This window comes from Hydra viridissima, unplaced genomic scaffold (assembly GCF_058129835.1).
Source record: "Hydra viridissima isolate aposymbiotic clone 2 unplaced genomic scaffold, HvirCarnegie_v1 scaffold_11, whole genome shotgun sequence".
NCBI lineage: Eukaryota > Metazoa > Cnidaria > Hydrozoa > Anthoathecata > Hydridae > Hydra > Hydra viridissima.
This window is the reverse complement of record NW_028324310.1, coordinates 6,933,429-6,960,321: the sequence shown is the minus strand read 5'-3', so window position 1 is coordinate 6,960,321 and position 26,893 is coordinate 6,933,429. Positions and strand designations below refer to the sequence as shown.

General features: G+C 30.3%; 2 protein-coding genes and 1 pseudogene across 7 annotated transcripts in view; 2 read left to right on the top strand and 1 right to left on the bottom strand.

The window, feature by feature from the left end:
- The window catches only part of LOC145199211 (uncharacterized), a 49,900-nt gene extending 31,067 nt beyond the window's left edge, over positions 1 to 18,833 (bottom strand). For 3 of the 6 annotated variants that reach the window (XR_016445201.1, XM_090067477.1, XM_090067481.1), the window contains exons 1-2: positions 2,272 to 2,395; positions 1,392 to 1,573 (exon numbers count right to left, since the gene is read on the bottom strand). Coding sequence is in view for 3 of the 6 variants with exons in the window: in XM_090067477.1 (XP_089923603.1) it covers positions 1,392 to 1,450 (59 nt within the window). In the remaining 3 variants the exon portion in view is untranslated. Of the gene's footprint in view, positions 1 to 1,391; positions 1,574 to 2,271; positions 2,397 to 2,521; positions 2,624 to 18,744 lie in introns of those variants that run through there. The other 3 variants (XM_090067478.1, XM_090067480.1, XM_090067479.1) reach the window with 3 other exon arrangements.
- LOC145183350 (uncharacterized) lies at positions 7,864 to 9,851 on the top strand (annotated as a pseudogene).
- LOC149881936 (uncharacterized) lies at positions 10,133 to 12,188 on the top strand. The gene is made up of 5 exons (XM_090067482.1): positions 10,133 to 10,396; positions 10,476 to 10,715; positions 11,112 to 11,344; positions 11,629 to 11,788; positions 11,988 to 12,188. Exons 1-5 carry the CDS (start codon positions 10,258 to 10,260, stop codon positions 12,131 to 12,133), a joined length of 918 nt encoding a protein of 305 aa, XP_089923608.1. The 5' UTR covers positions 10,133 to 10,257; the 3' UTR covers positions 12,134 to 12,188.
- Positions 18,834 to 26,893: the final 8,060 nt, after the last annotated feature.

The window sequence follows — 26,893 nt, the reverse complement described above, 5'->3', positions numbered from 1 at the left end:
TATGGTTGATTCTTCCTTTGTCCAAAGCATTATTACTTTTTAATACACAGCTAACCACACCATGACTTTTGTAGAAACTTATTTTTAATTTGATTCATTTGTTTTGTGCATTTCACAGATCATTATTAACAAACATCTTTTTATCAAAAAATGAAATTCATGTTTCTTTTTAGAAATTGTTTGTACCCAATTTGCAAACTTAATTCCTTTGGACTTTTAACCATCAGTAAGTAGCAGTTCCATCCTTTTAACTTACAACAAATAATGTTAATCACTATTAAGTAATCAAATTCTTTGAAGTTAAAATCTCTTAAGCTAGTCTATCTTCTGAGGAACTTTTTCTTTCAACTTAAAAGAGTTTTCACTTTGTTAATGTTCATTTTTGTGCATGCAATCTGTGGTCAACCAGCTGACATAGTTCAATAACACTTTTTTCCTTGATCATTTTGCACCAAGGTTGAACTATACATAGACCAACTGAATCATTTAAATCATTGAAAATCTTTGATGGCCTGTCACCTTCAAATATTTTCAATTACTTAGTTCTTTTCAAAGATTTTCAATATTTATTGTATTAAAATTGAAAATCTTTGAAAAGAACTAAGAATTAAAATTTTTCAACCTTAATAGTGAAAAAAAAAAAAAAAAAAAAAAAAAAAAATTCTTTTAATGAAAAAATTGCCCAAACACATATTAATTGAATAAGCAAATTAAACTAAAAAACTAAAATATAACATTCTCTTTATGACACCTGTTATAATCATTTTAAAAATCACAATTAGAGTAAATAAATGAGACTTAGAGCAACATTTTCTTTAAATAAACTTAACAACATTATGAAGAGTAACTATTTTTAAAATACACAGCAGTTTGCTTTAAATTTTTTAACTTATAGTAGCAGATGGATCCAGCATTAGCCAATAACAACAACTACTTATTTTAGGAAAGATAGCAGTAGTAAGTGGAACAGCATTAAATGACATTAGACTTTCAAAAGCATCCATTAATAGAGAAAGATCAGCAAATTGGATTCTACCTGAATTTTTAAAGTTCATAAGTATGGAAAGTGAGGAACTGGAAAAAAAGAAGAACAACTTGCTGTTTTTACAATTACTTATTCAACTTTGTACTGTCTTGTGAGGGATTGAAATCATCCTAGATTCTTATTTAAAATTTTTAGATAAAATCTCATCAATGGTAAAAAAATACCATAAATTTTTTTTTTTAAAAAAAAGTTAAAAATGGACCACCCTATTGATATGATTTAGATTTTTCATATTCTAGTAATAACCGAACAAAATATTATCAAAACTTCAGATGATGAGTTTCAAAATTAGTTATTTTGTACTACTTTTACATGGAATGTACTTACATGATATTTGTACACTCACCTTGATTTTACTAAAGAAAAGGTAATTTTGGTCTCATCCATAAGTTTTGTAGATAGCATAAAACTAAAGACTATTAAATTTTATATATCTATATCAAACTCCATGACTCCATGAACTACATATTAGACATAAAATTTATATAAAAACTTTACATCTGTTTTTTTTACTGTCATGATGAATTACATGTTTTTTTTTTTATAAGCATAACGCTTATAAGCATATAGAGGCTCAGATTTGGAAAAAAAATAAGCATATGTAAGCATATTCCTGAGCCTCGATAAACTATTTTAAAAATTTAAATTTTATTTAATTAAAAACTTTAAATATATATATTTCTAAATTTAAACCAACAAAAACAACAAAAATCGAAGTTTATATTTTGCAATGCAACGACTTTATGAAGTAATGAAGTCATTGTGTTGCAAAACCTAAACCTCAATACTTAAACATAAAAACATAAAGTTTAAGAGTCGCTCTGAAGTGTTTTATTTCTCTCTTTTTTTTCTTTCTCTCTCACTTTTAATGTGTAGTTTATTTAACATCATATTTAAAATGTTTATTTTATTTCTAAGTTCTATCTTTGATTTAATTGATAACATTTGTATATAGTATGTATGTTTTATTTTTTATTATTATACTATAACATTAATTCAGCTACATTAAAACCAAGGCAAATACAGAGCTTAAGTCAATTTTTTACTTTTCTTATACCCATTAACCTTTAGTAACGCGCACACTTTAAAAAAGTATTGAAATAAGCATATTTTATTAGAAATATGCTTAAGCTTAAGCATATTTTTGAGCCTCTTTTAACTTTTTGCTTAAGCATACCCGAGCCTGTTTAAAAAATTTCATATGCTTATAAAAAAAAAAACATGTATTTGAAGAATAAATTCATGTAATTGTAATCTACGAAATATTTTTCTAGTAGTAAAGTATAAATGTAAATATTATTAAGTCTTGTGGTTATAACAACAAAACAAAAATCTGAATCCACGTAATAAAACACGAAATTAGTCCTGCAGTTAAAAAAAAAAAAAAATGTATCATTTTAGAACTTTTGGCCCTTTAAGTTTAATTTTTTCAAATTTATGGTACTATAATTAACATTTACAATAATATTTTTATACAATAAATTTGAGCCATCTTTCAGCTAAGCGATCACCCTTTGATCTTCAAGTGAATTTTGCTGCCACTCCGCGATAAAGAGGGTTCCAAATTATAAGCACTTATACCCCATTCACACCAAAAATAAAACTTGTTTTAATCGTGGTTATTTAAACTAGTGACGCATTTTTTCCGTTCACACTACTTTTTTAAACCGTGTTTCAAATAAATGAGTTAAAAAAAGCGGTGGCTAAATAAAACACCGTTTTAAAAGCGAGTGTTATTAAAACTCGGTTTTGTTGGTGTGAATGGGGTATTAGAAGGGAACTTAAAACAGCAACATATTATGAAGAATAACTTAACTTAGTTATCCAATAACGGGCCGATATATTTACACAGATGGCACGACAGAGCTGGCTAGCCACAACTGGACCACTGCTCTAAAACATAACTGAATAGCGTTTATGGCAATTTTTTGAAGCAAGTTACGAACTCTCAAGATGGCAACGGAATCAACGAACGCTTATGCAAAAATTATAAAACTGATTATAATGAAGTTTTACATCATCTTGAGTTCAAATATTGATAAATATATAAGTTTAAAATAAAGAAACTGTTTTTTTTTTGTTTATCATAACATTTTTTTCGCAAAAATATTTACATAAATTTCAAATATAAATATATATTTTTTGGTTAACAAAACATATTCTTACAATAATTTGTTGCATGTTACCTTTTCTTTTTTTCGTTTTTTAGAATAACTATGATAAAATAAGGGGCGCTACTCGACTTTCTCCCCCCCCCCCCCTTTTATAATTAATTATGATAGATAATTTTATGCTGATTCAGAAAAATATAAAAACATGGACCTGAAAATCAACGGAAAGTGCTCTAATTCGAAGTCAAAGTTGTAAAAAATCCCACTAAAAACCCGAGCATTCGCCATTTTGAGAATAATAAGTTAATGATCTTTTAGCTTACAAAAGCAATACATTTGTAGCATGGTTTTTACGTTAAAATAGTCGTTAAACTATGTTTGTCTTGCACAACTTTTTGTGCTATGAAAATAGCCGTTTTTTTGATTTATTAGAGAATAAACTGTAATGCAAGTAATGTACTTTCGTAATATATTTTAAAAAAGAATTCAACAGTTTTGTTTCCTAAAAGAAGAACTTTTGAAATTTAGTTCATAGTTGTTTTATCACATGTGAAATTTATATAAAATGTAACCCTCATGGTAGCGAAAAAGAATGAATTTGCACTTGATTTACATCAGAAGGCGAAGACTTCAATAATGATGTTAACATAGTAAATGCATTTTTTTTATTTGACACATATTTTTCAAATATCTTTACACTCTCATCATCCACATTGTCGAAGATGTATAATGTTTTTTCATTTTCTAAATAGTGATATATTTTTCTACAAATTATTTTAATATCGAACGGATCGCCTTGAGAATCTTTTACGGTTAATCCTAGTTGGAGACAGAGATTAGTTACAGAAACTTGTATTTTGTCAAATGCTGCATCCACCCACAAAATACTTTTAAAATGGTCGTTGTAAACGGTCGTTGTATTTTGAAACTTGTATTTTGAAAGTATGCAGCAATTTACAACCACCAAAATGGTGGTTGTAATTTGCTGCATACTTTCTAGCAATCTGAGTCTTTTCGTATTCCAGACATTCCAGTTAAAACCGTGATTGATTAATCCGAATCGTTTGTTTGGCACACGTATTTATGAATTTGATTAAGTTCATCGTCACGTGAACAGAAGGCTTTTGTCGGAGGTAGAACTCCGAAAACGAAGTGTCGGTATCCTTCCTCCAACAAAAGCCTTCTATATGACACTAAAAGCCTTCTTATATGACACCATTACGTCCCATTTTTCGTTTTCCGCAGTCATTTTGAGTTGTCAAAGCATAAAAACTTGTATTTAAGTAAAAACACTCAGCGTCACAACTTAAACCTTTTGAAAACATGTGAAAAGTCCCAAACAAGTTGTTGACGAAGAGTTGTTGACATAATGACTTAAATCAGCACGATATGACAAACGTACCAATCAGAAATCTAAAAGGTTTTGTTAACCCAAAGTAAATCAAATATTAATTTATCTTTTTATTTGTTGATAACAACGCGATGGACTTTGATTGGTCAAACAAAGCCCACAATACATATTTGAAGGTTTGCAGCTAAATATAAAGCATAAATCAAAAACAACCCTCCAGTTTCGGGTGACATATTTTATCAATCTGCAAAGCAATCTTTATCGCGTTTAAGTTAAATTATGTAATGAAACTTTGTGTTTAATAAAACTTTATTTGATTGGTTAATATGCGCTCCTATTGCTATATTCTTAACGTCCGTAAAAACGTGTGACAATAAGTAAGATGAAAACTTCATTTTTTTAAAACGATTTGTTCAAGGCTCTCTCATCTGGATGAAACAATGTCACTTAAAAAAAAAAAAGAAAAAAAAAAAAAGAATTATTGCTCATTTTACTCGATGAACTATTTCTATTATCATTTTATCAGTGAAGTTAGAACTGAGTTTCTGGTTGTTTTTAAAGCAGTGTTAAACTTTAACGCTGCCCGGTGTTTTACGTTTCATTCAACTGTACATGCAACATGTCCATTAAGTGTTTTGGCTGCCTCGCACTTTTCCTCGAACGAATACTTTGAGTAAAGGTTAAAGATGTTTATAATTTCTTTCTTTTTCACCCTCACACCAGATGATTCCAACAAAAATATAAATTGTGATGAAGCTCGCTTCATAGCCAATCCTTTAAGTGATACATTGTTTAGAACTTAGAGCTTTAAAAATTCGTAGGGGGTTTCTAAAAACTATAACGAAAACTATTGATCGATTGATCACGATGAAACCCAGCTCACTTTATTTGTTAATTACTCGAAATTAACTTAAAAGATTTTTTTAATTTTTGCACAACGAAGCTAAAATGTTGTCGCCTGATTGTATTGGTGTTAAACGTGGGTTGTCATAGTTATCAGATTAAAATGAGTAAACAAATGATAGTGAAAAAGTTTTAAAAAATCTTTCTTCAAAGTCTTTTTTTTTTCACAAGTTGATATGTCAAAATTGACTGGTGCTGCTCTTCAGTTGGATTTATTTTACGGCAGCCAAGCTTTGATCGGGAGGATTATTTAAATCTCAAGAATATAAAGCATGTCATAAAAAGAAAACTTCAAAGGCGATTTTTTGATGGAGAAATTAAATCAGTTCGTCATTCAAAAAAGCTATTTTAACTTTTAAGCCGAGAAAAGTTAAGTAAAACTGAAGACAACAAAGCTTATTGCAAAAAAAACTTTTTAAAATTGCTAGTCAGCAATATTTTAATTAGTCGAAAGGTAGATATATCGCCAGCAAATTCAAGTGTTTTCAAAATGAGAAATTTACTCCCGAGTTGCTTGCTTGGCGAGCAACTCGGGAGTAAATTTCATCAAACACGAGACTAAAACCTTTTACTTCTAAAAAAACAAATACTATCTTTAAATTCTGTTTAAACATTTCTATGCAAGTTTAGTGTTTATTTCATGATTGGATCAACAAGTAAATCTTTGAATTGGAAGTCAAGGTGTTTTTCATCATCCTTAAGGTGGTACCTGACCTGGAATTTTGAAAAAAATCAAAAAAATTATTATTATCGTTTTTAATGAAAAATTTTATGAGGAACACAATTTTTAAAACTATTTTTTTTAGTATTAATAACATAAATTGTGATTTAAACAGCTTTTTAGAAGACTTATAAATATTTCGGACGTAGCAAAGTCCTTAGCAACCATCTTCTTACCTACTCTGCCTTTAGAAAACTATTTTACCACTCATGTAGTTTAAGGCCAGTCTCCGTAAATTTCGGGTTTGTTTTGTTTATCTGAGGGTGACGTAAAATTGTGCCGTTCAGATCACGCGGGATTATTCTAAACGTTTATAATAAAGCGGTGACTAAAAAAAGTCCCACAAGAAGTTTTCTAATTTTTTGAGTATATATTATGAGTTCATAACATGTTATGAATTAGTATATAATACAATGATTTATAACTAACCACATTATTTATTATTCAAATCTTGAATACTTATTATTTGCAATAGATTTTTTAAATTGGATGTAAATTGTGTTAGTGTATTTTACAAAATTAGTGCTCAATGTTCAAAACAGAACATAGAAAATAAAAAGTGCTCAATGTTCTTAAAGAACAAGAAAATAGAAAGACTTCTTGACGATTCTGAAAAAAGAGCAGCGTATATATATATATATATATATATATATATATATATATATATATATATATATATATATATATATATATATATATATATATATATATATATATATATATGTATGTATGTATGTATATATATATATATATATATATATATATATATATATATATATATATATATATATATATATATATATAAATATCTAAACAATATCTAGATAATATCTAAACAAACAAAAAATCAATAAATCAATTAACTGGATGATTATTGTTAAATTAAAATGAATAAAAAATTATGATAAATTAAATAATGATAATCAAATCCTATTTAACTAAAATTAATTACTAGAATTTAAACTATTACTTCAATAATATTTCAAAGGATGTTTTCAAAACTAATCGCAAAGGTTTTTCCAATTCATTTTGATGTATATAAACATTTGACAATTACCATAATCTTTAAACTTATTTAGCTGTTTTTAATAAATATTACTTGTTAATTCAACAAATGTCCATGCATTTGTTGTCATTGATTTATAATGTATTTTGAATAATAAAAATTTTACTACAAAAGAATTTAGTAAATCGATTTCTATTTCTTCCAAACAAATCGGTTAAATTCGTTTTGTCAACAGTCTACTAAAGACTACTGCTGATTTTGTTAATTTATTTATTTTCAATCTAAATCTTTTTCTTTCTTGCAATATTTTCATTCTTGTTAAATAAACGTTTTCTTTTTCTTCATTTTCTCCAGTTTTATTTATCTATACTATACAAATTAAACATGCTATCAGTCAAATTTTAATGTATTTTACAATGCATATACAACTTTTAGTTTAGTTTTTTCTGTAGTTATTTCTTTATATGTTATATTTCCTTGCATTTTTCTTTATATGTTTACATATACCCTTTCACTTACCATATCATAAGTAAAAGTGTATACATATGACATGAATGTAAGTGTATTCATATGGCATATGAAGATAGTACATATGTATTATAATAGCTATTCATATGGTGAGTGAAAGGGTATACCAGGGTTACCACTCCTCAAACTTTGATTAAAGTTAATATAGGGTATACTCTATGTTCCTTCTATATTTTTATAATCAAATAGTTATGATTTTGTGTTAGCAACCGGACTACTCATTGGCGGAACATCAGAAAACATGTTTGTGCAATCTCACAATCTGTTGATGAAGATGAATGGGTTGAGGAGCACTTAAATGATAAAAACCAAGAGTTAAACAAAAATTACTATTTAAAAAATTCACAGTTTTTTCCTGAGCATCAATCAGAAAGTGATTCTAGTCATGACTCGTTTCCAGAAAATAGTTCTGCTGAATCTTATGATAACAATTGCTTGTCTGAGATAAAAGATTTTCCTTTAAGTAATGATAATGGTGATTATGATACTTCTACTGAATGCCAGATCTCTACTTCTACTGATATTAGTTCTGACCAATTGTTGTCTGAACACATTCGTATTTGGGCTCTGCAACACCAATGCACTCAAGCTTGTGTCAATGATTTGTTAAAGATTTTAAGATCTTCTGGTCATCAACTACCAAAAGATTCACGAACCATCCTGGGCACATTAGATAAAGTCCAAACCATTGCATTAAATGCTGGAGAATATTACTACCGCGGTATAAAAAAAGGTCTTGAAGATATATTAAAGAATAATATTTATGTTAATAAAGAAATTAAACTTCTGTTTAATGTAGATGGTCTTCCAATTTTCAAGTCATCTGGATACCAGTTATGGATAATAACATCCCAATTTTCTACATTCAATCCATTTACAATTGCATTGTATGGTGGGCATGAAAAGCCAACTGCAATTAATTTTCTGCATGATTTTTCAAAAGAACTTCAGGAATTTCATAATAAAACTGTTAGTTTATGTGGAAAGAGTTATAATATTTCAATATTTGCAATTCCATGTGACTCACCCGCTAGAAGTCTTTTAAAGGGAACTGTGCAACATAGTAGTTACAATGCATGTGAGCGTTGTGATGATTATGGCGTCTCTGTTCAAGGTCGGATAGTATATGATACAACAAATCGTAATTTAATTTCATCACGAACTGATAATGGGCTACGGACTCACCAATATTCTGAAAGAAATAATGATAACAGTTGTCATCATCACATTGTGACACCATTGTATGAAATACATACTCTAGATCTTGTTAGACAATTTCCTTTAGATTATATGCATCTGGTTTGTTTAGGTACAATGCGTCGGATTTTACATTATTTCAAAGGCTCGTATCCACGTATTTATTCGGGAAGATTATCTGCTGCAAACTTAATAAAAATTTCTACTCGTCTAAGTCAAATTAAAGGAAAGTTACCTTCAGAATTTGCAAGACAGCCTCGTGAATTGACTGAGGTTTATCGTTGGAAGGCAACTGAATTTAGGACATTTCTTTTATATACTGGTATTGTTGTTCTTAAGAATGTTTTAGATCCTAAAACATACAAACATTTCTTAAGTTTTTGCTTGCCATTCGTATGTTATGCGAAGAAAGTAATAACTTGAGGCAGATTTATTTAAATTCTGCACGTGAGTTAATTAACTATTTTGTAACCAATGCCCATGAACATTATGGTAATACTTTCACCGTTTACTGTATTTATCTGAATCATCTTCCTGATGATGTTGAATATTTTCAATTGCCTCTTGATGCTTATTCTTGTTTTCAATTCGAAAATTATTTACAAATTATAAAGCGTCTAGTGCGTGGTAAAAGAAATCCATTAAAAGAAATTATAAAACGACTTGATGAGTTAAAGGGTACATTACAACAAAATCCAACTCATATTACAAAACTTGATTGTGCTCAAAACTCTTGGTTTCTTACGGAAAATTATGTGTGCTTTATAAAAGAAATTTTACCAAATGGTAGACTGGTTTACAATGCCTTTAAAAAGGCTGAGCTAGATAATTTTTTCACAGATTTTATTGATTCTATTAAACTAAACATATTCGTCATAAAAAAAAACAATCATTTATTGTTTGTTTGATGCATGAAGATGATCAAGTTGTTATACCATTATTAAATTGTGCAAATTTTAAATGACAATAATATTGTTTGTTTGTTTTCACAGCTTGTTTTATATCTCAGTTCCTAGGTTATAATTTTTGGAGCTGTTTGTCCAGCTCTAAAAGTTTGTTAAATCACTAACCTCAAGTAAAAATACATATACTTGGAGTTTGATTCTGTTTTGACATTTCAGTATTGTTCTGAGCTACATTTTTGTAATAGAATTAATTGTTTAAAAATTTATTGTTTTGTTTTAAAATTGTTTTTTGAGCGTGGTAGAAAAATAACATACTAATTCTTTAAAAGTTTGAATAAATATACAATTTTAATAAATATTTTATCTTTAGACTATTCAGCACTATTGTGATAATTGAAAAAAACCAACCAAAACAGTAGTTCCAGCTCACTGGGTTGACTCTGGTAGTTCTGTTGTATATTTTCCCCCAAAAGGGTACAAGACAGTTGGTATGTATATTGCAGAATGGGCTGTACCCGAACCAGGATGGCAGGAATTTGAGTTTGTTGAGTACATATTAGATTCTGGAACATTAGAAACATGTAACCAGATGTTACATTTTCAAACAGAAGATGAGGCTGAAAATTTATGTAATTATTTTAACGTTTTTGTTAATGTTTTCCAGAACATATAAATGTAAAATTTAAACATAACATTTTTGTTATTTAGCAATAAAAAAAATTAAAAATAATAAAGCTGTAAGTCCAGTGATAGATTTCACTTCCACACCTATATCATCTTCTCAACGTTTTACACCTGATGATATTTTGGAAACACCTACAAAGTCTTCAAAATTCAATATTGCATCAGCGTTCAAACAAGATCATACTTGTAAAACCACAAATTTGGTTGAAAAGCCTTTAAAAGTGGGTGATGGCGGTTCCTCATTTAAAGAAATGTCAAATAAACGTAAGTTAAAGGTTACCAGCAAAAAAACTGTTTATTGAGTTGTAATACATTCTTTTTTTTATATGACATTTATTGCTAGTATTAGTAGTCTGTTCATAGTGACAATAAAAGATTTTTTAAATACTTTAAAATTGTAACTTTAAAAAGATAAAACATTTTTGTAAAATTGTTTTGTTAGTATAAATCAACCTTTCTAACTGTATACTTGCTATTTTTTGTGTACTTGTTTTATTACATTTAAAATAAAACATGTTTTATTGTCAGTATGAATGAGGTATTGGTCGTTACTTTAATATACATTTTAAAACATATTCCATAATAAAATGTATTATTTAGTATTTTAAAAAAATTAAAGTTTTCAAAAATAAAATGTTACAATAATTAAATGATTATTAGAATTTCAGTTTGCAATATTCGAAGAGTTGGCTAATGAATTTACGCTGATCAAGGAAAATCAAAAAAAGATTATTGACCGCTTGGATTTACTAGAAAGTAATTTTGTTTGCATAACAGGAGTATCAAATGATACAATTGAAGCAGACATAATTATGAAGCCTATTGGCTCATTGGAGGAGTTCGATGAAGAGGAAAATAGGTTAAACCTTAGTAAAGTAGTAAGGTTGCAGAAGGTATTTTTAAGTTTTATTTTAATAGATTCTTAAAATACTGTTTCTTATTTTAAAATAGTTTTTTCTACATAGTGTTTTCTTCTTTAAGCTCTGTAGTTTGTGTCATATCTCTTTAAGCTCTGTAATTTGTGTTATCAATGTAATTTGTGGATAGTTTAATTTTCTGATTGTAATTAGGTGAAGATACCATGTCTATTCAATTTTATTAGGGAGGAATAAAAAACATTTAAAATGAAGACATTTTATATAATTAATTACTGTTTACATATTACTTTTTTGTATAGATTCGTCAGATTAGAAGTGTGGGTGGACCAAATCCAAGAAGAATAATCAAGAACTTGTTAGATTGTTTAATAGAGCGTAGAGTGCAAAATTGTTTCAGCAAAGATGGGTTAAAAGGAAAGCGAAAATTTCTAAGTACAGCACTTTACAAATGTTTAAAGAGTAAGTGTCACATTAATTTCATCCTTAATATTTAGGCATTTAAAATATTTTACAATTATATATATATATATATATATATATATATATATATATATATATATATATATATATATATATATATATATATATATATATATATATATATATATATAAACATACATACATAATTATAAGTTTGATATTTTTTTTTACGTTTTAGCTGCACTTATTTCTGACAAAGGTGGTTTCGAAGGGCGCCATATAGAAAGTCTCGTTGGTGATTTGTTAAAACGCGCGGTACCGAAGTCACAAAAAGAAGAAAATTGCCAAGATTCTTCATTAACAATTGTAACAGAAGATACTTAGTTTTTTTATTACTTATTGTAAAAGATGCTTTAACAATAAATGGAATTTATTTTAATTGTATCTTTTTTTGTCTAAAAGTTTCCGTTTCTTAAAACCGCTCCTTATTTAAACCCTAACTACTTGTTTTTTGCGAAAATTCTTGTATCGCATTGACGTAAGAGCGTAAGAGCGTAAACGTTTTTTTGGTTTAATATGGAACATTCTACGGACGTTTACAAGACGTCCAAGGACGTCTTATAAACGTCCGTAGACCTAAAATATTCGTCCAACTTCAGTCTGCAACAGACGTCCATTAAGGTCTAAAATGAACGGACGAAACATGTTGCATTTGGACTTAATTTAGACGTCTGAGGACGTCCGTTCGTCAGAAATAGACATCCATTGTACGTCTAGTGGACGTCCAAATGTTTACTGGGTTATATATACTTTAGAAAAATATGGGAAAGCGTAGATATAATTAGGTTTACGATAAATAATATTTTATTACTATATATGAAGGATAGGTAAAACGAAATATTTGTATCCAGTTCTCTGTTTATCTAAATAAATTGTTTATAAAGTTAATTTTTTAAATAGAAGCGCTGCAATGTCCTTTTTTTGAACATAATAAAGCTTTTCATTCATAAAAAGTTATTAACTGAAATTTTTTTTCCTAAGTCATTGTCTTCAAAAACTTAACGTAACAAAACAGAAAACGGTTAAAATTAGTGCGCTTAAATTTGGCGCCAATACAGTCTTGAACGTATTTGAATAGATCTGCTTAAAAAAAATTTAGGTTTTTTCTGAAAATATCATTTTTAACCATTTTATATCTGAGGATTTTCGTTTAGAGAGTTTTTAATTTAAAAAAGGTGTAAACCTAAAGAAAATGACAACTAATGTTGAAGAAAACCTCGTTCGTACTGAGAAAGTAAAAGATTTTATATACGATAAAATAAATCAGCCACTTAGTTTTCAGTTTGTTATGACAATATTTGATAAAATAAGAACTGACAGTTTAAATTGCGATATCATTGAATCAGCGCCAATCAAACCTCACGCAGGAGAAATTTACATCTATAAACAGAAAAGTGAACTTGATGATGATTATTTATGCGATCATTATCGATTTCGAAACACTGGGAGAATGAAAAACCAACAACTTGGTATAACAAAAACTTATTATAAAAATCAAATTGGCAAAACTAGGGATTGCAATCCCGCACACTTTTCAATCCTGCGGGATCCGCGCGGAATTTTTTAACTTTTGTGCGGATCCCGCGGAATCCCGCGCGGGATTAGTAGGTTTCTTATGCTCATTATAAAAGGCAAAATAACAATTGTATTTTTCTTTCAAGTATTTCAGAAAAATTATACTCAACTTATTAAATTGATAAGATAAGGTAAATAAAGCCAAAAAACGCAATTCATTTGTAAGTCAATATAATTCTTAACATTTAATGAACAAAAAGATAAGCCAAAGTACATAGGACATCTATTGGCTTTACGCAGAACGTCTATTAGCTTTACTCTTTTTTTTAAATATCAAAATGAGAAAATCATTGTAAGAAATGCGCTCTTAAGAAACAGACCCTACTTAAAGTATTATCACTTAATGTACTCCTCAAAGGACTGCATATGTAACCAGCAGCTGAAAAAGCTCGCTAGGCCTCTACGCTTGTTGGTGGTATGGTCATCAAGTAACTATGCGTTATATCTAGAAACTTGCCTTTTTCAGCGATAGAATTGTAGGAGTAAGCATTTGGGAATTGTTAATAGAATCTAAAGCTTCTTTTTCTTCGTCTTCATTTCCTTCAATTGTATAAACTCTTATCAATGTTTTTTTTATTTCTTGACGCATAACGGTTCTTTTTTGGCATTGAAAAAGTGTCTTCATTTTTTTTAATTTCTTGTTCATATTTTTTAGGATTTTGTAAGTAAACTAGTAGTCCATTCTTATTACGACGTTATGTAAACCACTCACGAAGTGCCGCGGCTTAATCTATGCTCAAAAGTGATGATTGTATTTGCAATTTATTTAGCATAAATTGAAAAGTTATTTCCGCAGTGACAAGGTTCGATTCTCTCCAGCATAAAAGTTCGAGACCAAGTTTTAGTGGTGCCAGGCAAATAATTAAGTCATTTATTTGGGAGCACTCTTCTTGGGTGAAACGAATTTCTGACCCAACATCAATTAAGGCTTTTTTAATACACACTTTTAGTCTATGAAATCTTTCTAACATATCGAACATGTTCTCCCACCTAGTTTTACAATCAAGATTTAACTTAAGCTTTTTCCCATGTTCTTGTTAGAGTTGTTAGTGGGTTAAGAAAATTGAACCCAACCCAACCCAACCCACTGCCACATGAACCCAACCCAACCCATGGGTTGACCCACGGAGTGCATGCAAACATGTATAATTATACCGTTAAATTGGCGACATTTTAATACATTCTAGCCTATACAACCATATTAGATACAAATAATATGTTGTTACTCAGTTACTGTCACTATATGTGTTAGTAAGCAAACTAACAAAGAACAGCTTTAACATAAATGAGCACTATATTAGTGAAACATGTCCTTTCGCATTCCCCAGCGTACTAATTCGATAGCTTCTACGTTAGCCAGTGATAGTTGCGACCTTGTGTCTGTAATGGAGTGCCCAACAGAAGAAAAGTCTCTTTCTGACTGCACAGAGCTTGCTGATATGCAGTATAGTCTGCGAGATGTTGCTGCTAGAATGGGATAATCGGCTGCGTTGTCCTTCCAGAAGGTTACGGGATTCTTGCACGCAGCAGTAACACGAAGACTCTTGTAGCTAGACAGTTCATGTTGGCAAGTCTCCTGTAGCACTGTTGCTTCATTATGTAATTGCGCGTCTTGCGTCTGTGGCCGATCTCGCGTTGACTGCATTGTTCGCAGCTCATCAAACGGGTCCGTTCTTCTCTTCTTTGCTGGCGCTTCCAATTAGAGTTGGACACCAATTTCCATCAATTCTTCTGCTGCTGCTTTCCTGGCAATTTGTATAGCAGCGGGCTGCATTTCAGCCAGAAGCCACTGATCGACGTCATTGAGCAAGTCACGCTTAACTCTTTTGTCAGCCGCCGTCACATTAGGTATAAATGCAAAATTTCTGAAAGAGGGATCTAGGAAACAAGATAGCCAATGCATTGCTTTAATAGATGTCCAAAACTTTAAACCTAAGTATTTAATGAGTTTTTGCCGAAATGTTGCTGCTGCTGTTGTCAATCCTGGTGCATCCATGTCAATCCTGGTCAATCCATTAGGTATAAATGCAAAATTTCTGAAAGAGGGATCTAGGAAACAAGATAGCCAATGCATTGCTTTAATAGATGTCCAAAACTTTAAATCTAAGTATTTAATGAGTTTTTGCCGAAATGTTGCTGCTGCTGTTGTCAATCCTGGTGCAGGTTGAAGCCGCTTAATCAGTAGGTAGTAAGACGGAACTACTAGTTGCATAGTTGGTTCAGTAACCTTCTCCATACCTTCAAATATATCTTTTATGCCGTCAGTCACATCACGAATTTCGACGGTTGGCTTTAATAAAACTGCGTCATTCGATAGCAAATCCGTTAAATCTTAAGCGCAAATAATGAAATAAACATAACGGTGAAACGGCGAAAATACAATGAAAATGCAGTTAAGGCGTGGGTTATCAGTGGGTTATACTTCCTCAACCCAACCCAACCCAACCCAACCCAACCCATGGGTTAACCCAACCCACTAACAACTCTGGTTCTTGTAGGATATATTTCTGTAAATATGTATCATTTTTGACAGGAGAGTTTTTTAATATTTTTACAACATTTCTCACTTTTTTCATGAGATCTTTATAATTGCTAACCAATTCAGCAGATGGTCGGTCCAAAATCATTGTCAAACCACATTCTTTATTTATAACTTCATCATCCTCAGTGTTACCATATTCATCTTCTTCTTCACAATTTTCATACGTAGTAAACGATTCTTCGACTTCTCCGTTATTTTTCTTGTATAAGATATCAATAACTGCAAGTTGTATTCCATGAGCATAACATAGTTGTTGATAGCAAGACATCATTTTACCGACTTTCACCATCACACTCGCGTTATCAGTTGTCATGGCGATAATGTCTTTTTGGAGGTCAATATCAAGGCTATTTAGCCTTTCTGCAACTAACTTGACGCAATATTCTGCATTACACGATCCATGAATTCGAATCAATCCAAAATTAAAGTGTTTCGCCTCCATATGTACATTTAAGTTTAAGTATCTCTGACCATTTTGTGATGTCCATTCGTCACACGTTATTGAAAACTTTTGACTTTGCTTTTTTAATGATGTGAATTTTTGCATTATATCGGCTTTTACAGAATCTGAGAATTTAACTACCATCAACCTTATAGTACTAGGTGAAGTAGGGAGCCGGAAACCACTCTTTGAAAACAAGTACCGTAAATCTGAAGATGTGCAAAAACTATTAAATGTAAAGCCATCTTTTGCAACCATTCGCGATACCATTTTTTCCATAGAAATTTCCTTTACGAAAAACTAGTCAATTGTTCTGACCTTTTTCGATGGAATTACTTCTTTGTCTTCGCAGTCGATGTATATTTTAAGCTCTAGTTCAACTGATTCATGCTGTTTTGAAATTGAAGCTCCGTCTTGTTGTAAAACGTTTGATTTTAAATCGGTGCCACGTTCAGTTTTTAAATGGATTAATAACCCTTTAGTTGATCTTTGACTAATTTTTAAAATAGCCGAACATAACATGCACTTCGCATTTTTTTCTTTATCACTTTTTTTAAAATAATTCCATATAGTTTTAATTTGCGACATGCTTAGTACTTTTGTTTTAAAATCTTGATGTATATAACTTTTAAAGACTTTTTAAAAAGTAGTTTTTAAAAATATATTTTTTATAATTATGCACGCACGTTTTTAATTTCACGTTTTCAACATACTCATTAACAAAAATTTTAACATACTCATTAGCGAAAATTTCAACATAATCATTAATTAAACAAAAAAAAATTTGAACGAGTTCGACTAATGTTTTGCTAAATAATTGTTTATTTTTGAATGATTTTTTTATATTTGTAGCTAAGAAAATTATTTTAATAGCTGAAGATAAATTTTTAAATGGATTTGTTTCGCAAAACATTAAACACTTTTTATTTATTTTTATTTTTTGTCTTTTTAGTTTAAAAGAATTGACTTTTTTTTGTTTAAAAGAAAGTTTCAAAATCCCGCAAATCCCGCGGATCCCGCAGTAGTTTTTGCGGGATCTTGCATGCGCTTAATTAATGCGGGATTGCAATCCCTAGGCAAAACAAATGAATACAACAACGATTTTCAAAAAAATGCTTATGGTTATATTTATACAAATGCATTTAATTGTATTTATATTAATAAAAATATATTTATTTGGCTACTTTAATCATAAGAGTTTTATATTTATATATATTTAAATATCTTACAACTTGTGTTTATCTTATATTTAATTGATATTTAATGTAAAATAAATTAAAATTAACGGGGAAAGATGATACAAAAATCGTCTTCTGCTTGCTCCAGTCGATTTGTTACGTTAACGATTTTGTAAAAAAAAAATTATATTGACGAAAAAGGTTATATATTTATCTATATCTATCTAACATTCCGCAGGTGTGAAAATGCATTGCTGCTGTTGTAAAAACGGTTTTTATGCACTTTGATCGGGTTTTTGTTTAATAACTCAGCAGGTATTGGTCGGGCGACATTCCGCGTGTCGCCATTCGACTCAGAATTCAATTCTACATAAGAAAAAGTCTATCCGCGGGTGTGATATTCAATTTTAAAAAATCTCTGCATTTTAGGGACTACCATTTTTTAATATAAAGTTCACTTTATTATTGGAATTATCTCCACTTAAATAACATCGCATAAAGAAGCAGTTCGACTATATACAGTAATAATAATATACTGTCTGTGTGTCTATTTGATTATTCCACTCTCTAATGGAATATGATGAAATAGGCAATCAGTCAGAATACATTCACATATTAATCATCATTCAGAATACATTACATATTAAATGACTATAAAGGCATAAACCAATGCATGCAAACAAATATTTATATAGTAATTGTTAAAATATTATAATTCAATATTTTATTCAACACCTTTGTATAATATTCACTGATAAATATATTGTTATTGTTGTTAATGTTAATAAAAACTTTCATACATAATTTAAAATTTAAAATATGCCGTAAAAAAACTGGCCTCTTAATTTTTTCCGGAAAATGCAACAAATCAGGCCGTATAATTACAGTAGGCCATGATACAGCTTAATATTTGTTTCATCTATATTTTATTGTACGTTTATCTTATATTTTATCTTGCCTTTTTGAGTTTTGTATTTTGTATTGTCAAGCTACTTAATCTAAACTTAAAAGAGGAAAACTACGCTAACTTTTCTTTGAAAAAGTATTAAAAAACTACCTTAAACATAAGCTAGATTTAAAGAGGAAAACTGCGCTATCTTTTCTTTGAAAAAATATTCAAAAAGTACCTTAAACATATGCTAGATTTAAAAGAGGAAAGCCACGTTAACTTTTCTTTGAAAAAATATTCAAAAAGTACCTCAATCGATAAAGCTAGCACACGAGTTAATAAAGTTGTATCTAGTTATCCATTTCTTCTTCATCAAAGCAGCAAGGCCTTTAATGCACATTTACTGTCTAATTTATCTCTATTTACGCAAATGGCTTGTGTTTATTTCAATGTAAACATTTACAAAAGAATATTTTGTTAAAGATTATGCTGCAGTAGCTGCGTAAAAAAACTTCTGGTGCCCTTTCCTTAAGAAAAAAGTAACTAAGAGACATGTGCGCTTAAGAAAATCCAAATCGCAAATCACTAAATCAAAAGACAAAAAGAACGAGCTTTAAAAGCTCTTTATACATAACAGTTATGATGTTAGGCAATGGAGTTTTTATTTTTATGATATTTTATTTTAAGTTTGTCTTATTTTATTGCCTTTTTGAGTTTTGTAATGTCAAGCTACATAAGCTGATCTTAAAAGAAGAAAACTACACTAACCTTTCTTTGAAAAAAATGTTCAAAAAAAACGAAAAGGAATAAAAAAACGATAAAAAGTATCTTAAACGAAAGAGATAGCACACGAATTTAAAAAGTTGTCTCTAACCGTGCATTTTTTTTTCCAGCTAAACAATGAGGCTTATCATTTTGTCTTACTTTCTAATTTATCTATTTTATGTAAATGTTTCATGTACTTTAATGTAAAAATATACAACAGGATTTTTGTTGAAGATTAAGCTACAGGAGCTGCCTAAAAGACCCCGATTACCTTTACTTAAAAAAAACTTAGCAACTAAGAAATAATTGCGCCTAAAAAACCCAGCGACGTTGCAAGTGCAATGGTGCAAGTGCAAAACTGTGATGCTTGGTTTCTTGATTAGATTGAAGAAGCTTACTCATCGCCATTATTTTTCCTAGCTGTCCGTTATGTTTTGCAATTCAGTGATTCTGTTTTGCAATTCAGTGAAGCTGTTTGTTTAAGTATCATCGATGATGGTGTCGTGCATGCAAATCTTCCGAAAGTCTGATGCTTGTTTTTCTTGAATGGAGAGATGAGCTTATACTTTAGGTGACTTTTAAAACTGCGGTAATTAGTGCCTTGAATGAAAAGACGAACTAATTCATTACAGACCAAGGTTATTCCTGGCCATCCGTTAACATATCAGGTAGCAGTACAGCGAAGCTGTTTGTTTAGGTTTTATTTAGCTGGTGTGTTTTCAAAGTTTGTATTTTAACTACGTAGTCTCATCAAATTAAAAGAAATCATTTTTAAACGGATTTTCTTCTTTCAAATGTGCACTCTATAGAGAAGAATGTGCACTCTGTAGTGATTTCTCAAAACAACAAAAGCTCATAAACGCTTAGATCTAAGCGTTTATAAGCTTTTGTTGTTTGGAGAAATCACTACATTAAGCATTCAATGGTGATACACGACTAATGGCCAGGTTCTGATTTTCAAGTGAAAAGAAGAGTCGCATCCGGCCACCGGTCGGCTTTCGACGCAAAACAGCTGTACACTCGTCCAACGTCTGATGATGTGTATACAGAGTATGAAAACGTGCACTTGAGGCGGTCCCTGCATTCTGATTGGTTCAAATTCATCACGTGATCATGACGTTCCAATCACAGCATCGATGACGTCATCATGTCGTCACGTTCATGAATTTCACCAATCACGTTGAGTCGTCGTGCAAGCACGACTTCTCAACGTGATTGGTGAAATTCATGAACGTGACGACATGATGACGTCATCGATGCTGTGATTGGAACGTCATGATCACGTGATGAATTTGAACCAATCAGAATGCAGGGACCGCCTCAAGTGCACATTTTCATCCTCTGTATACAAATGTATGAATAGAGAATAGCTGAAAAATAAAAATACATCAGAAACAGCTTCCATTATAGAAAAAATGAAAAAAATGAATAAAATATGCATTTAACAAATATATGTATAAAATATATAATAAAAAAACACCGTTTAAAAACGTAATAAATACCGTGTAAAATAATGTAAAAAACACCGTGTAAAATAATGAAAAAAACACCGTGTAAAATAATGAAAAAAACACCGTTAAAATATACTAAAAAATGCACACTTTTACTAGGGAAATTCCCTGAGAAATTACTAGTTTCCAGTCCCCAAAGACACTAAACCACGCATTTTTACAAATAAAGAAAAAATAAAATGAACAACAAAGTTACCTTCCTTCGACGCCATTTTGGAAAAAAATTTGAGTAGAGCTTCGCCGTCCGATCTCCTTTGGGGCTTTCGCCCAAATGACAGATTAACGTTCGCACCGGTATATATAGAGAAAACGACCCTTAAGTAAACAAAAGACGGCCCTTAAGTAAACAAAACGTTGCGGGGGGTCCCAAATCGACCAATCAGATTGCAGAGAAAAGTAAACAAAAAAATCAACCGACCAATCAGATTGCAGAGAAAAGTAAACAAAAAAATCAACCGACCAATCAGATTGCAGAGAAAAGTAAACAAAAGAAAAACCGGGGGTAAAATAGAAAAGAAGACGGGTGTAATGAATAAATTATTATTCAATTGTTACACATATGTCCATAGAGATAAATACATATTCTTCTGCTCCGTATTCGTTGAATTCAAAACTTTTTATCTAAATATTTATCATCAACAGGGATAAGGTGATGAAGATTGTTATGTTTTGTAACATAAACGTGTTCGTTTCTTGAACAAACGATAAACAAGGTTCGTTTGCCATCGGCTCTGTAATAGTTTTCAACTAAAGCGGTGGGTGAAAACGAAATAGCGTAATTATCTGTTAACCAATGCCGATCTAATTCATATTCATTTGGAATTCGAGTAATATCGAGAATCGTCGGTTTGCAGTTTGTTCGATCTTTTGAGAAATGGATAACAAGAACCATATTTTTTATTTTTTTTTAAAAAAATCTATATATAAAAAGAAGGTATTAAATAAATTAATTTGAGCGCTCTAATTGAAGAAAAAAAACACCGTTAAAAATAGATAAAATAATGATACTAAATAATAAATAAAGTTATAATATATATTAGTTAATAGAATAAATTTAAAAAAAAAAATGAGCGGAAGAAGATACATGCCTCCTTATCCTTATCGTGGAAACGGATTAAAAAAAAAAGCGACAAAAAGAAAAAGACAGAGAGGAGGAGGTGAATTAACCAACAAAGCTGTTGAAATATTATCTCCTCTTCCATTAGCGTTTACCGAAAGTGTTAGTAGATATTTGGTGAAGAAAGCTTTAGACAAATTATCACCTAGTAAAAAAAAGTTTGTAGTGATACCAAGTTCTACAACATCAACAAACGTTTCATCGATCAATTCATCGAGATATGACGATTAAAAATCCATTTAAAAGATTAAGAAGATGGTGGAAAAAGATGAAAGAGAAAAAACGAATAAATAGAATAAAACCTGTTCATTACGAATATTGGTTTATAAACGAATAAATATTTACAATGTATATTAAAATCGTATTTTTTGCAATCGTTTAAATGCTGTCGAATTTGTGATAGAATTAAATTTATTTTCAATTTGTTCTGATACACCCCATAGATATGCACAACATCTCAATCGATCGACAAAATCGGTAATGTTTACTGCTGTTTGAAGAAAAACAGCGATAGCGCTTTCGATTTCTCTTTCGCCGATGTTTGTGTTTCGATCGTTATTTGTATCGTCTAAAAGTTTAGTTATTTCCTTGAGCGGTATTAGATTTTCTTTGTCGAGCGAAAGGAGAAACAAATAATGATGCTTGCATTTCCATATGTCTTCTCATTCGTTGACAATGTAAGGATTAAATCGAGCATAGCAGTGGTTACATTTTTTATTACAGTTCATCTAAATACAATAATTAAAACCGTTTAAATACGAATAAAAACAAATATATATATATTGGTATAAGCTAAAAAAAAGGAATTAATAATAAAAAAAATGGAGAATAATAGCGAGAAAAAAAGTTGTATTAAGCAAATAATGGATATAATAAAACAAAATAAAATATCAAGTTTGATTTTGATAACTATTATTGTATTTTTTGCTTTATATTTTGGAAAAGAAAAAGCGCAACAGCTTCAATTAGCTATCGATTGGATTGCTACAGTCTCACCTAATTTTACCAATAACAATAATCGTGTAAAACCTACATTATTTACAACAAAAAAAACAGTGTTTTATCAACGTTGTTGTTTTAACAATCAAACGAGCTTAATAAATGCGAATTGAATTGTGATAAATTGATAATCGGATCATCAGCATCTTTGTTTTGGTGAATTTCTCGATGTTTGCGTAGACAACTGAAGCATAAAGAGATATGACAGGTCTTGCATTTTGTAGAGTATATAGAAGTTTTATCCATATATATTTCACAAACAAAACAAATTGTAAAACCGCTTTTTTGGTGAGCGTAATATTCGTGCAATCTTTTTTTCATTTTTTTCCATTTTTTTAAATAGATCAAGGCTATTTTGTTGCTTTTCTGTAATGATTCATTTAAATTGTTTTCATTTTTTCGCGATTCGATGTAGTAACGAATCTTTCTGCTTAATTTGTAAAACGTATCAAGTGCGATTTTTGATTTTTGTTCGACATTCGTTTTATAATCTTCATCTTCGTTTTCGTCCGTTACAAGTCTAATTTTACATTCGACGTTTGACATTAGATCAAGAATTTTTTCTTCTTTTGTATTTTGCATTGTTATGTATGTACTAAAGAAAAGAGAATATATATATATTTGTAAAATAAAAGTTATTTTTTCATAACAACGTTAAAAATAATTTTTTCGAAATATTCTTTCCAATATATTTTCCAAAATTCGTTGCAACAACATTTGCAACAGCACAACGATTGATGTTCTTCGTTTTTATCGATTTCGATTTTTAGTTGACCAAACAACATAACTTTTTCAAAGGCGTCGTTTATTTCCTTGCTCAACGTTTTTTGTTCCATTGTAATTATATTTTAATCTAAAAAAATTACAGATTACAAAAATGACAGATAAATTAATTAAACATTAAATCTTTTCGATCTATTGTGGTAAATATGTGATTCCAATAAACGCGTTCATGTTTTGATATTTCATCTTCCATGGAATAGCCTTTCATTCGCATCCACCTTCGTACAGTTTCGTGTGATTTTTCGTATGACTTTTCTCGATCGTAATCGTAATCGATCGTGTCCAAGTTGTAGTGACTAATGCTCAATTCTCTTCCCATTTTTTTCCAATCAATTCCACTGCGTAACGATACAAAATTAACAAATTCTCGATATTTCATTTTTTTTTTAATAACTAAAAATTAAAAACAAAAAACAATATATATTTTTATATAATTAATTTTACACCCTCTTTCAACAAAGAGTCGCACATTTCTTTTCGTTTCTTTTCATCGCTCTTCATTATTTCGGGCAAACGTTTTATAATATCGTTATCGATATCGACGGTGTTTCCTTCATCGTCATTTTGAATAATGTAAATATCTCCTCTGATCGATCTAAGGAGCGGATATTCTTTCACGTGAGCATTTCTCGGAGAAGGAAAAGGTTTGATTCCGTATAAAGCGGTATGATGAGGAGATAAAACGAGATATTCTTCCATCTTTGGTATTTTGTTCACGTTGGTTAACCTCGGTTTTCGCAACTCACTTTTTGATAAATGAAGAATGCGTACCATTATTATTATGATGCTAAAAAAAACAAACAAACAAAACAATATAAAATCAAGATAAAAATTTACACAAACAAGGATTGTCGTCAATAATCATCGATTTTCCTTCTTCGTTTTGAATTATTGTACGAGCGTGATTTTTACAATAAGATAAAGACGTTTTATCTACAACATAAACGTCGTATTTAGCAAACAATTTGTCGAGGAACGTTTTCTTTTTAATGTAAAAATCTGCAAAACATTCGTGATTTTCTAACCAATCGTTTAATTTATCGTTTGCGAGTTGTAAAAGCGTTTCTTTTTTTTCTTTTTTCCATTGTTTTTCGACTTGACAACATGCGCAATTGCAACAAATCGAATCGATCTTTCTGAGTCGACGAATATCTTCTTTTTTTTTTCGAATATAACTCATGAAACGAGACGTTTTCCATTCTAGCGCTTTTTTTTCAAATTGTTTTTTTTCACATCGTTTGCACAAACAGTCAAACATCTGGAAAAAAGGAGTGATTTTTTATTAGAATTTTTTTATTTGATTGTTATAAAAAGACAATCTTTGGTTAGAGTTTAAACCCTTTTCTTTCAAACCGTAAGGATCTACAGTGACTTGTTGTTGTTGTTGTTGTTGTTGTTGTTGTTGTTGTTGTTGTTGTTGTATAACCAAAGGAGGTGGTAATTTCTTTACCTGTCTTTTTTCTTCGTTATCCGTTTCTGCATTTGTTATTTTTCTTTTATTATTATTCATCTAAAATAAAACAAATAACAATTATATATTATATTTTTTACACAAGTTATGCAAGTTAGATATTTTACACAAGTTGCAAATAAAAACGTCCAATATTTCGTCCCAATCTCCATATTCTTCTGTATTGCATTGCGAACACGTGTCGTATTCAAATTCGTGCGACTGTATCGTTTCGCTTTCGTAAAACATATCTTCGTACATTTCTTGAATTTGGTCTTCGATTAGCTTCATTTGCGAGGTGAGCTTTTTTTGCGCCTTTTCGTATATTTCACCGTGCAATTCGATTTGTCGGTTAAACGAGCTTACCACCGCTTTAACAAACATCTTTTTAGGATTTTCATAATCAGATTCTTCCACTACACGATCTAGCGTAAAGTGTAGATTAAGCGGTTCGCTATCGTTAAAATAGCAAACTTTTATTTTGCGAACAAAAGAGACCGCGTTCAAAGACTCTAAGGACGGTGTTGTCGATTTCAAGGTCAAAAAATCATCGACGCGATTGAACAATTTCGTTTTCCAAATCATTTCGTTATCGTTCAATCCGATATCGATCCAAAAATACGATACTGTAGAAGATACGTTTCCATCTTTGTTTATGCATTCGTCTTCAAAAGCGATACGAGTTACAGTGTGAGGATCGTTTTTATAATCAAAATCTCGAAAAGGTGGATTTTTCAATGTCGTAGCTGCACTCGGTATCATTCTGCTGCCAAAGTAAAACATGTCAAACATTTCATCGCGCATGCTCTTTAGTCTCGTTTCGATTCTTTCATAATCGTTTTTGAGTTTTTCGATTTCTTCTACAAACGTTTGTTCTTTCAAGTCTACTTGTTTGCTAAAAGACGCCATCAAAGCGTTAACCAAAGTAAGACCTTGATACTTGTAATCAAATTCGTTAAGTTCACGATCTAAAATAACGAGTTCTTTAGAATTGTGAAGATAACAAACTTTAATTTTGCGAATAATCGAAGGATCATCCTGTGGTGGTGGAGACAAGTCGTACCGATACAACTCTTCTCTCCATTCTTCATCATTCCACTCAATGTCAATCCAAAACACCTTTTGGTTACATCTTTGATCGTTGTTTTGTTCATCGTCGGGCGAATGAAAAACACATTCGTCGTATACTTCCAAACGAGCAGAAAATGCCATTTTTTTTTTTTTATTATTAATTTTTTTTTACAATCTGAAAAAAAACACATTTCATATATATTTCATGTATATTAAAAAACAAACAAAATTACAATGTGATATCGACAGTGTTAATTTGTTCCGGCTCGGGATAAAAAGGAGTGGAAAATTTTCTCAATCTTTCGTTGTTATCAATGCAAAATTCGATAGCTTGAATTTCTTGAACGTTAAAGTCGTCCTTCATTACTTTCTTAGCCTTCCAAGGATTTTCGTTATGTTCGCGATTCCAAACAGTGTTTTGATAATTGATACATTCTTTGATGATTTTCATCATGATTTCGGGATTGGAAGGATCAACGAGTTGAACGAAAAAGATATCCATTTCATCGCGAATTTCGTATGTGCGTTCTTTGGCGTTGTTCAAAATCATGGTTCGTTTGACAGAAGGATCGTCACTACAAAACTTTTTTTCTGCTCTGTAAAAAAGCAAGTGCTGTTCGACGCATTTTTTATATTCGAACAAAGAATACGAAGGCATACCGTTTTTGATGGTTGTCCAACGACGATCCGCTTTCAAAGGTAAATTTACTTTGATGGGTTTTTGGTAAAAAGCCGGATCGAGAGACGTATAGACTTTGTTCA